The sequence below is a fragment of the Cydia fagiglandana genome, chromosome 6, assembly GCF_963556715.1.
Source record: "Cydia fagiglandana chromosome 6, ilCydFagi1.1, whole genome shotgun sequence".
Classification (NCBI taxonomy): Eukaryota; Metazoa; Arthropoda; class Insecta; order Lepidoptera; family Tortricidae; genus Cydia; species Cydia fagiglandana.
Genome location: NC_085937.1, coordinates 2,431,662 through 2,444,536, shown reverse-complemented (window position 1 = coordinate 2,444,536; position 12,875 = coordinate 2,431,662). Strand labels below are relative to the sequence as shown.

The 12,875-nt window shown below is 38.2% G+C and overlaps 2 protein-coding genes across 2 annotated transcripts; both read right to left on the bottom strand.

The window, feature by feature from the left end:
* Positions 1–404: 404 nt before the first annotated feature.
* Positions 405–5,760, bottom strand: LOC134664975 (DNA polymerase eta). Its single transcript, XM_063521727.1, has 8 exons — positions 5,509–5,760; positions 5,123–5,257; positions 4,631–4,733; positions 4,060–4,276; positions 3,702–3,819; positions 3,110–3,250; positions 2,001–2,368; positions 405–1,810 (listed from the first exon to the last, which is right to left on the bottom strand). The coding sequence occupies exons 1-8, from the start codon at positions 5,640–5,642 to the stop codon at positions 441–443; spliced, it is 2,586 nt and encodes an 861-aa protein (XP_063377797.1). The 5' UTR covers positions 5,643–5,760; the 3' UTR covers positions 405–440.
* A 624-nt stretch (positions 5,761–6,384) lies between these two features.
* On the bottom strand, positions 6,385–12,805 carry LOC134664954 (fidgetin-like protein 1). The gene is made up of 10 exons (XM_063521686.1): positions 12,587–12,805; positions 12,348–12,506; positions 11,675–12,181; positions 11,205–11,323; positions 10,657–10,812; positions 9,810–9,943; positions 9,311–9,425; positions 8,603–8,715; positions 7,574–7,765; positions 6,385–6,504 (listed from the first exon to the last, which is right to left on the bottom strand). Exons 1-10 carry the CDS (start codon positions 12,694–12,696, stop codon positions 6,385–6,387), a joined length of 1,725 nt encoding a protein of 574 aa, XP_063377756.1. The 5' UTR covers positions 12,697–12,805.
* Positions 12,806–12,875: the final 70 nt, after the last annotated feature.

The window sequence follows — 12,875 nt, the reverse complement described above, 5'->3', positions numbered from 1 at the left end:
GAAGAATCAGCTATTTGAGCTGGTGGCTCTAGATGGTACTGGGAATAGTGTGTTATTGACCGCATCAAAAGAAGAAGTGTTAAGTTCAGAGTGTTCAAAAGAGAATTATGTATTTATTAGTTCAAGTTTTATTAGCTCAAACCAATAAAAATGAAAATACTGATGCAGTTGTTTCTATTACTTGTTCATAGTGCTTACGTCACATCTGTAAGTGAAGTCGAAGGTCAAAGGCATCAACAATGTGGCCGTTGCCTTTTGGGCTCGAGGCTGGTTCATAAATAGATTTTTCTTGTGAGTTTATTATGCTATATACTACTACTACACACTGTCCACTAAACAAAACTTCGTAACTGTCAATTATACATTTTATTTTGTACTTTTACTGATAACATAATTATATTTGTGCATATTTAACAAAAAATAAAGTAGTAGTATATGTGTCACCTATTCGAGCCAAAGAAAGACTGTATAGATTTGCAGGGCATTTTCGGCTTCTTAACTGGTGATCCTGAGCTCCTTTTACGTTTAACGCTTGTCGGTACTACGGGACTAGGTTTAGCGTTCAACTGTCTACTCAGTTTCTGGGCCTCGTGGAAATCTAAATGTTCTGCCAACTTTTCTACTGGTACCCTCTTTCCACATTCGCCACATTTTTCTGTAGGGACGTTATTATCCACCTTAACGAGAAAACTTGCTATTGAACACACAGATTCGTTTTTTACTTCAATTTGTTTCTTTTTCGTGGAACTTTCACTGTTCACAACAGTTTTCGGAATTGGCTTTAGTCTCTCATTTCGCACTTGCTGTCTCTCTTCATCGCGTAGCTTTAAAGCCAGATGGTAATCTGCATGTGTATCAAACATATTTACAGGTACCTGCTTCATGCATTCCGCACATTGGAACGTCTCTAATTCATTCGGAGAATTACGGTGGTTTGTGGCTGTTGCAGGGATTGGTTCTGGATGTATCAAGTTAGGAGAACCTTCTAATTCTACGTCAGAACCTGGTTCTTCTAATTCTGCAGCAGCCTTTGAAGTAGTGTTGAGCAGTTCGCGCATACTGCTTACACGGTCTGTTTTCTCTGGGTCGTCGTCAAATAATGCAATGCTTTTATTGATTTCTAATTCAATAGTGGAGCCAGAGCAATGTGTATCGTTGCTATCTTCGCCACAGGGGATAATGTTGCAGACAGGAGTTGTAGGCCGAACAGGATCTGACTTTAGCAAGAACTTTGCAAAGAACGATTCTTGTTTATCTAAAGTAGATTCTAGTCCGGAGCTACTTTGCTCTGGTGGTTTTATTTCATTAATATCTGCATGTTTATTTGATAAACTATCTTCTGCTGTATGTGTGATTGGATCATTTAATTTACTATCGGATTTAGCATTATCATTCAAAAATCTTTGCATGATGTAATCTTTGTCAGGTTTTCGTTCATGTTTGGATATTCGTTGTGTGTCCTCTGCTTTGGTCATAACAGTACTTTTATTTTTTGGTAATTCAGGTCTGGATTCATCCTTTGGTCCAATATTTGTTTCTTCAAGTTTCTTTTCAGACTTCTCTTCATTTTCATTGATCTTGAAGAATCTACGCATCATATTCTTTTTATCATTCTTTCGTTTATCTTTAGCTTTTGATTCATCAGGTCTCGTTTCTTTGGGTTTGTTGATAGAAGTAACTTCTTTAGAGGAGCCGGGTGTGAAGAAATCCATTATTTTCTTAGTTTTCTTCTCTGAATGGTCTTCAAATTTACCGACACTGATGCCTAAAAACGTTATCGCTGCTTTCAGTTTTCTGTTTGGTTCTCCTTCTGAAATTATAAATGAAGGATGTCATGTTTTGTTTGATAATCCAAGCCTTTTACCATAAGAGGTCTATTGCATGTAAAGTAAGCTACAGAAATAACTGACCCCCTTCCCCCTGCACAGAAACTTGTTTGCATGGAGAGTCAGTTATTTATAACATGTAGCAAACAGTCTAAATAAAGTTCTATATTTTACCTTTAACTTTTACACCTTCAACACTCTCCATAACTAATTCCAAGGCTTTATTCGAAAAGAACTCAGCACACAGCTCTTCCTCGTTCACAAAATTGTATGACCTTGAACTACTAGTGCCTCTCCCATCCGGCAACAATGTTGAAAAGCTGGCAACCATCTGCCTCGGCGCCCGGTTGTTGTCCACTGCGTCCTTTTCTAATCTATCTTCTATCTCATCTCCCAAGTCCTTTAGCCATTTTGTTAGATTTTCCAAGTCAAGTATAGCAGATTTGCCTTTGAAGTTTTTGCAGCATCCTATGCTCTTTGGGTTGAATTTTGCTTGTACGGGCTCTAAGTCGATCCCGCGCGCTATATTGTAAAGCCATGTCCTGAAATACACCGTGTTTTTATTGAATTCCGTTAACTTCGGGGTATGATTAAGAACGTTTAAGAGAACTAAATGGCATAGTTAATTTTCAAAAAAAAATTTTTTTTTTGCTTTTTTTAAAACAAAAAAATAATTTAAAAAAGTAATTAAATGTAGCATATAGCGTTGTTGTAACACAGGCATTACATTTAACTCAACCAAACAATTGAAATCTGTGACATATCAATGTCATTTCGAACATCTATCGACCGAGATTGTACTTAAGTTTAGTAGCAAATGTATGAACTCATTCTAAACACTGATCAATATGTAAACAGGCCCTAAGGCAAGAGTACACGCTTGTAGAGGCTTTATAGGAAAAAAAAATTATTGATTATCTCCGAAATGGAGTTAATTAGAATATCGGTGTCTTTGAGAAAGTTACTTGACTTAAGCTCAGGAATGCACCCTTGAAACTAACGGAAATAAAAAAAAACACGGTGTAGATAAAAAAGACGTCACTACCTCGAACACCAATATTATGATTGTTTGTTTGTGTTACCAACATATGGTAAAATCTAAAAGTATGAGAGATGTTTCTTTCATTTCTCGGTGACTTCCCACAAACTACATTAATGCTATTGATTTTTGCATATATGCCAAAGAAGCGACCTTTATAAATTTTGTCATTTCTTGTCAAAAGGATATGGACGTGTCTATTTGTACTCAAACAAAAGGGAAGACGAACTGATCCCGTGATTACCCATTTTTCTCGTCGAATTTGGTCTGCAGTTCCTTTTCGGAGAATTTCTGCAGCTCATACATGTTGTTGATTTTCAGTGCACCGCAGACTGATAGCCCAAATTTTCCTCCCAGATGTTTCACCTTTTTCACTGGCAAAGTTCTGAAACACAAAATATATGGTTAATTTTCGGGTTTAATGGCCATCAAAAATCGCCAGCTTCAACACTCTGATCATAGCATGCAGCATGCGTTAGGAGGTACTTAAGTAAAGTATTTCAAAGTAGTACAAAGGATCATGGAATGAACCCACCCAGGGAAATAGTCAACGCATGGTCCAAAAAATTACGGACTTACACAAAACAAAGCAATGACTCATGGCAAGAGACCACCCAAGGAAAGAGTCAAGTCATATGACTTATAATTTTTTCTAACATTTTTTGAATAAATACAGGATACAGCACGCACTTGGTTGTCTAAAGACTGTAAATCTCTAGAAGTATAAGTTTTAATCTTAACGAAGCATTTATTATAGTCCATACAGTAAACTGAGTTTATTGCAAAGACAGATTTACCAATGGCCAGTAAGAGTGTTGCTAATGCTAAATACTTACTTGTAAAGAATGTTGACGGTGTGTTTGGGCAGCACAGACTGTTTGTTAGGCTTGTTCATGCCGCAGACCAGTTTGGCTAAGATCTTATTGTGGGCAATGCCAGCTGAACATGTGTAACCTGAGAATCATTTTAAATAAAAATAATTTATTTTGGACGATTTAATCCATAGTACTTATAAACTTATTTACTTTTTTTTGTTCACTTTTTGAAGATTTGATAAGCCAAATTTTTTGCAAAGGATCACCAAAAATTTTTGATATGCTTGATTGTATCTAGTTGGTACAATAGGAATCACAGACATAGATATAACATTTATGATTTCATGAAATACTCAAGTTTCTATATACTAATTCTTACCAGTTTTCCTGAACACAGCAGCCCTGATCTCACTAACAACCACAGCTCCAACAAGCAACATCTTGGCGTGGTCATGGTCAAAGTCGATAGAGTCACAGCCGTAGTTGTACACGTCACTTATAAACTGCTCAATGCTGTCATAGCCGAGGGCAAACGTGTTTGGCATCATGTCACTGTTGACTGTACTTACGTTTACAGTTTTTAGCCTTTCTTTAACCTGGAAATTAAATAATAAGTTAAGTTATATGAGGGAGCTATGAATATTCAAATTTTTCTATCCAGGGTTAACATATTTTTATTTTATTGGAAAAAGGTAAGCATTTGACCAGAGTCTCAGCTGATGGTAATTGCCAATGCAGTCTAAGCTGGAGCACGCTTACCTTATTGATATCTCTACCATTTTATATCATCATCATTACAAAGATGAAATATCATCAGACCAAGAATAACAAGAATTTAGCTAGAGAAACCCTTTTCTTTGGCTAAATGTTATGCGGTTAACAACAATTTTGCCCCACAATTTTAACAGTTTATTCATGTTTACACAGAAAATCATAAAACCAACACTTACTGGTGCAGTAATATCTAAATAGGCTTCATCAATGGAGGCCCTCTCCAGGAGCGGAGTGAAGGTTTGCAGCACTTTCGCCACCTCTATACCTGCATCTCTGTACCTACAGTGTCATAAAACAATAGTAGTATAGGTAATTATGAAATTTGTGTTATTTGTGCTGTGGAAACTTGTAATTGGCTTACTGTTTCTATGTTATTACCTAACTTGTTACTCAAGTTGTAAGTTATCCTAATAAATAAAATAAAATGTCCTGTGATAGTAATTTGGCAGACATGTCCAGCCCAGTCCCACTTCAGCACAGAGAGGATTGGAAAGGGGATGGGAGGCCTTTGCCCAGCAGTGGGACACACACATAGACTAAGAAAAAAAAAAGTGATTAGCTTTATAATAGTCACTTACCAGTCTCGCAAGTCCGATTCTCAACTTTAGAAGTAGTTTCCCAACATCTCTTTATTGCTAAAACTAAAATAATATAAGCAAGCTACTTACTTTGAGATATTAGCCTTCCCTCTATTGCATGGTACGGAGGGTAGCTGTATTTCTGGACACTTTTCTTTTGCTTCGTCTCCACGCATATGGCGCGTGACTCCGCGAGCTCTCGCCACATAGTTCACTGCAATTATGCTGCAATCAATAATAAATATTGTAACTTACAGAAGTTACAAATATAATGTAGGGTTTATAAGTATGCGTGTCAACAAGAAGCAATGCAAAATATGACCACAAAGGCCGCCGAGGCGCAGAAAACTAGCCACTACAAACCAAAACAAACATGCAGTGACAAAATGAACATAACAAGTTATAACATAATATGATGTAAGCGAGAAGACATAAAATATTAAGTCCTGAATATAAGTTGTGTGATTATTATTTACCCGCCACCCTTCCAAGGGTTGTATTGTACCACGGCAATAGGTTGTCCCTTTAGTTCGGGGTTCAATTTCTCCTCAACTTGGCAATAAAAACAATCCATATCAATTAACACAACAACACGATTTTCTTGTTCCATTGTTGTTAGTTTAATGATTCCACGTTACGGCTAAATTATACCAGGCGTATTTTATATACGAAACATTAGAAAAATCTTAAAAAAACCAAACATTTATCATGCATACAAGCGCGCCAAAACATATGATTTTTTGCCATTCCAATAAAGTGACAGTGTCACTGTCAAAGTGAGCCACAATATACAGCCATGTAATGCACGGCCGATCTTAGGTGCTGTTTTGTACAGTAGCTTTAAGTTGGCAATACTTGCCAAAAGGTTTTTCCCCGTTATTTAATTCAAGCCCATAACAGTTGGCACAGTTTAATTGTACATATAGTAGTAGTATCGGGCATTGGAGATGACTGGAAAAAAGTAGTGCTAACAGTAACATTTTGACCCCAAAAGTGACCAGTAGGTGTTCCACTTATGATAGTTTTTAGGGTTCCGTACCCAAAGGGTAAAACGGGACCCTATTACTAAGACTCCCCTGTCCGTCTGTCACCAGGCTGTATCTCACGAACCGTGATAGTTGAAATTTACACAGATGATGTATTTCTGTTGCCGCTTTAACAACAAATACTAAAAAGTACGGAACCTTCGGTGGGCGAGTCCGACTCGCACTTGTCCGGTTTTTAGTGTTATTCAGGGTAGCGATTTCATTTCTTTTTATGAAGTGAACAGACTAACAAGGAAGGTAGGTCAGTAAATTAAACAAAATGTTAAATAAACCGTATAATAAGTATAATAACATAAAAGTCAGCATTCAAAACCCTTGGCCGTAAGTGTTGTTCCAGTTAACATACTGGCCAAGGTCGTCCTGCGACACGCTGGGCCGGACGCGTTTAAGCGCGTTTTTAAAGTCTTGCACGGTGACTGGACGCACCTGGAGGCACAAACAATTTAAGATTTATTGCGCCACTTTATCAAGTTAAAGTGGGTACGGAGTTAATTTAAGATGGAGTCTATAAATTTACAACTTGTGTTAACTCTTTAAATAACTACAACTAACTAGAACCAGGCGGTACTCACTCCGCGATTTCGTCGCTTTGCTACAGGTAGCTAAAAGTACATCCGTTCCACACCAATTTTGGTGGCTAGCCATAAGCCGCGCGTGGCGCTGTCGCCACCTAGCCACAGGGCGGACACGCCATACATCAAAACTCGTTTGCGTGTATATGTGTGAACGGCACGTCTGTACACGCGTCATTGTGTGAGTAAGTCGCTTAGGGCTACTATTTACATGTTTTTGAGTTCACGGAGCGTTATCGTTGTACTCGTAACGTAAATATCAAACATTTTTTTTCCTAAAATTAAAGAAACAAACATAATTTACAAGATGGTATTTTCTCCTAGATCCTTGCTATAATAAACTGTTCTATTCACAGGTCACAGCTAATATTATTTGAACGTATACATGTATATGCGAACTCACCCGTAACCCGTAAAGGCCGTAAAATATTACGTAAAGTATGGTGCGGCAATAAATTACCAAAAATGTCATGTCGAATTGTCGATACACAATTAGCGTGGACTAAATACAAATAATTACAAAAGGCTACTTTTTAATATGTATATGTATAATAAAAATAAATGTTCTTTATTTCGTGAATTTGAAAAACAACCATACATCGCAAAATACATCGGCATTTTGATCGTTGCGTCATCGCGCCGCGGCGTTGCTAGCCGAACTGAGAGTATATCAGGAGTCCGTCAGAACTCAGTCGCGGAGCGAGGTAATCCGAGTCGGGGCGGGGCGGTGCGTGTCCGTTCTGTATGATAATACTATTACTTATTCTGTGACCTAGCGGACATATCTGTCCTGGTAACAGACGCGCTTTGTTAGAGAGTGAGTCTTCTGTAACTAGTACTATTATTTATTCTGTAGTACAACCCACTTTTTGCGATTATGGCAAATCTGACGATCAAGTAACATCAAGATTTTTTTTAACTACCTTATCACGGTCAATAGTACAGATCTGTGACAGCGGCACAGCCCGCACCGGCCCCATGGCGGCCTCAGAGCAGAGCGACTTCATGTCGGCGCCCGAGTAGCCGTCCGTTAGACGCGCCACCTCGTTAATGTCCGTGGCGGACAAGGCGTTGTTCTCACACTTTAGCAGGTTGTTGATTATCTGTTCACGGGCCTAAAAAAAAAAGAGTTGACATTAAACAGTGTCATTTTTTCGTTGATGGACAAAAAAACAACGGGTTGCACTCCGGCAGTGCCGGCAGAAGTGAAAACTCAACGATATTGTAACTTAAAATATTAATAACAGCGCCATCTAGTGCAAAATGTTTGCAGCACTATGTATAATTGAGGTTAACGCCATCTAGCGTTATTTCGTCGCATTACTTGAAACCCCTAAGCACATCACTGTGAGTACTACAGTTATATTAATACCAGTTTGAGGGAAACTCACTAGATGGTATTTAAATCAAAAATGAAAAACACAATGACATTGTCCGTCACACGTGACCTCACGCAAGCGCCCTCAGGCTCAGGCAATACATTTTCGCCGCGCGGTAGAAAGAGAGGGTTACGCCTTACGCTGTCTCGAGTTTAACATTTTTTTCCCCACCTCAATAAGTGCACAGCGGCGCTAAAGAAGTTTTCACTTCAAAAATGACACTGTGATAACATGATAAACCTAAATATTTCACTAAACATAACAACTAGTGTGATAACAGATGCGCTCAGCTTGTAATTTTTTGCAATCGTTATATTCATTATGCTGTTTACGAATTAGATGTGTTTTAAGTGTCTATTGTGTATTTAATTATTTAAGTACTGCGGAATGGAGTATTGACACAAACCATTCTGGTTAAACGTTACTCTTGGATCAAAATATTATGTAATTGTGATTTATCTCTAATAAATAAATAAAAAAGGGCCAAGGGTTAATGAAGAACTATTGACTGGAAGCAAATTTTAGTAGAGGTAGTAACAACTCATTCTGGAAGAGGACAATTGAATTACTTACATCAGCATCGGGCAGCGGCACGTAGAGACGTTTGACGAGGCGCCGGCGAGCCGCTTCGTCCAGTTCCTGCGGCCGGTTGGTGGCGCCGACTATTAGCAACCTCTCCTCCTCACCTAAAGGTCATCGATTCATTAACAACCTTAAGACACCTTTCACCGGATCATGCAGCTATAAGACATGTAGAACGTTTGTGGTCAAGACAAGAACCTATGGCAATTATTGTAAAAAAACTTCAAAAAATTACGTCAAGATACTCTCAAAATACATTGCACATGATAAAAAGCTTACACATATTTTCAAATCAATTCTTGCAACATGTCAAGCAATTTTCGTTGTACCTTTGAATTAAAAAAATGTGAGTGACCAGTTTTATTATACTTAATAAATCTATCCCTCTCAAATCCCTCTACTACATAATTATATCATGCGTGGAAATTTATAGGGAACGTGCGCGTTGGAGTCTGCCATCTAGTGGTCCATAATCGAAACCTCGGACTATGTGATTGTACATTAACGTCAGTGGCTTCCACGGCGGGAACTGCGATTATTTTGTTTATTTCAATTTTATATGGTGAAAAACGAACGTATGGCTTAGCTGATGCTAAGCGGACATCGTAGCTTATGTGCAACTCCAAGGGTGTCACATGCTGTATATGAGGGTAGGTGAATGAGAATTTGCTGTATTATTAATAGATATACCAAACCAACCTGTGGCAGCTCCATCGAACTGCACAAGGAATTCAGTCTTAATTCTCCTGGTGGCTTCATGTTCGCTGTCACTTCTCTGTGTCAGCAACGAGTCAATTTCGTCAATGAATATCACCTGCCATAAAGATACATTCCAATAATGAAATACAACGTAAATTATCTAAACCAAAATCAGGAAGTGTGAAATATAAGAGGTTACATCTATTCTTTTTCAGCACAGTTTCTACTGAGGACAGAGAAAGGTTTATGCTGTTTCCCTGTCCCTCTAGTAAGATTGAAGAAAGTAACCGGCGAGAGGATAGGTGTATCCCCTTTACTATTTCGATTGAAACGATGGTCGACGGCCTGCGCTCGGCGCAATAAAACTTTTTGAGTGAATGAAATGCAAAATGCATGCTGTTGATAGCAAAAATCTTTTTTTTAATAATCATGTATGTATTGACTGGTAGTTCAGTTGGCAATCATTTCTCCATCTGTAGACTGTATGGAGTAGACTTACAGCTGGTTGGTGTACTCTAGCGACAGCGAACAGCGCTCGCACCATCTTCTCCCCGTCTCCGATCCATTTCGAAGTGAGAGACGACGCTGAGATACTGAAGAAAGTCGCGCGGCATTGCGCCGCTACGCATTTCCCTGATAAACGATATTGAATCTTATTACTCTGACATAAAGTTTAAAAATAATTTGGCAAACCAGCTTAGTCAGTAGATAAAGGCGGCAAATTTGAAAAATGTAGGCGCCGAGAGATCCACCTCCCATACAAATTTTGAAATTGGCGCTTTGTTCTACTGACAAAGTTGGCTTGCCAGATTAGAATAGTCTCGTGAACATGCCTAGTCTTTAAACCTAAGACCATGTTGGCATGGCCACATAGGCCATATCTATTTCTGTGGGCATGTCCATAGCAAGGCCAAGGAGTACCTTTTTAGGGTTCCGTACCCAAAGGGTAAAACGGGACCCTATTACTAAGACTTCGCTGTCCGTCCGTCCATCCGTCTGTCACCAGGCTGTATCTCACGAACCGTGATAGCTAGACAGCTGAAATTTTCACAGATGATGTATTTCTGTTGCCGCTATAACAACAAATACTAAAAACAGAATAAAATAAAGATTTAAATGGGGCTCCCATACAAAAAACGTGATTTTTGACCAAAGTTAAGCAATGTCGGCAGTACTTGGATGGGTGACCGTTTTTTTATTGCTTTTTTTTGCATTATGGTACGGAACCCTTCGTGCGCGAGTCCGACTCGCACTTGCCCGGTTTTTTTTTAATAATTTCATTTGTTTCCTTGGTAATGTACCCCTTTTTTTAATATATTTATTGCAGTTTATATAAATGACGTTACCAATGAGTGTTTTCCCAGTGCCGGGCGGGCCAAAGAGCAGGATGCCTTTGGGCGGGCGTCGCAGCCCCGTGAAGATGTCGGGCCGCAGTAGCGGCCACACGACTGCTTCTTGGATCACCGACTTCACCAGATGCAGGCCTGCTATGTCGTCCCACCCTGAAATATTCATAGACACATTTTATAATGCAAATTTTGAGGTTTAGGTTTGCGTATGCATAGTGTCGATGTGCCACTTTCGTTATGCTATAAATATAAAAAGAGATATAACACATTCGTTGCACATTTGGATTGAGCAAATCTCGATAATAAATCTATCTGCGTGGGATTCGTCCATTCGCAAAGTAATTTGACATGTCAATGACTTCATGTGGGAAAATAAAATCTTTCAAAAATATTTAGAGCACTTTGTGTAGAGTAAACCTGGGGACTCTAATTAGTTCCTTCAGGGATCCGGTTCTTATCATATTGGTCCATTTTTACTTGAGTTTGTTAAATTTTTGTGTGGACCTGGATCGTCTATTGATAAACATAGATGCTACAATGCATACCAATAGGTGTCCCCTTATCAATGATCTCACTTTCAATGAGTTCTATCATTTTGGGGTCAATGTGCTTCAGTCTGTCATCAGTAATTGCTGGAGCTGGCTCTACACTTTCTTGCTTATCCCTAGAAAAATCAGACGTAATTTAAAGACAGAAAAGGAAAATACAATAGATTAAGTTGTAGCTTTCTTTCTGGGTTGTGTTACTCGTGCCTCCAGCTTTGACTAAGATTAAGAGGACTTACAAAACTACAAATATAAATTTACAAGGTGTATTCAAATAACTCCACATCCCTTCTGAACATCAGGTTATTCCTAAAATCACCCATAATTCAATGACGTTAGAATCCATTTCTGAAATGACTTAGCATTCAGGATTGATTAAAAGTACTGCAGGGTCAAAGACCCCATGTAAAGTATGCTTACTTACGAGTTACAGTAATTGCCATAGCAAAAGTACTGTAGATAGAACTTACTGGGCTCCAATCATGGGTGAAACAAACTTTGCTTGAGCCTTGCGGGAAGTGCCCAAAGTCCTCTTGGCAGCCGGATTAGCCGCAAACAAACAATCCTTTGCAGTTTTAAATGTAATCTTAGCTACATTTGCTTTATGGGTTTTGGCCTCTTCCTCTTCTTTAGTAAGATCTATCTCCATATCTTGAGATAATGGTTTTGGTAAAACAGGCTGATTTTTAACTACAGGCTTCGGACGCCCAAATTTTGGCTTAAATAATGGCCTCTGCTCATCACCGGAGTTCAATTCAAAACTTGAACTATTTGAATGTAGAGTTTTGACAAATAATGATTTTTTGTTTTCATAGACATTTTCTTTCTCTATTCTTTTCGTTTCAACTTTTGGAATAGTACATTTGCAATCTGAGTTCATGAGCTTCTGTAAAGTCATAATTTGAGAGGTATTAGAGGTGCAGTTATTGCAGGCCGGTATTGATTGTTCAAATAATGTCTCTGCATCTGTGAATTTGCTAAAAATATAAATATTAACATTAATGCAAGAAATTTAGAAGTTACAGTAATGGTAAGCTTGAGGAAGCTATCAGTAAGACAATAAAAAATGAACACCATACAAATTGTTTTATTATGAATTAATTTTAATCTTATAAAAGAAACATGGAACATGTATATTCTTACCCAAGTGAGCTTTTCCATGTTTTCATGTTACTTGTATCATTATTTTGCAGCAATGAGTTAGCACAGTTTGTAATTTGGTCCCAAGCCTTTTCATTGCATAGATCCATGTGGGAATTCCAAACATCTTTCAACAGAATGTTGGACGATGCATTAGTTGAGCTGTGATATAATAAAATAATTAGAAGTTTCTGCGATGTCACTAATCAATAAACATAAGATACAATATTTGGATTCTAAACCTTTCCAGAGAAACTTTGTAATGTTGCAAGTTTGTTTTGTTGACTGTAGATAAATGATTTCCATAAGTATCCTCTGGAGCAGTTCCGTAATACGTTTTGGAATTATCCATTTCTCAGAAGCAATGTCGTAGCAAATTGATGTACTATTTTATTTAATTAAATACACGACAAAAATAATATAAACTACACAACACGACTCAACCACAATGCATGACACCACTGTCAGTTGTCAAAACTCCCGCCATACCACAGATAAAAAAATAAACACTGAACAAAATTGTCTATGCTT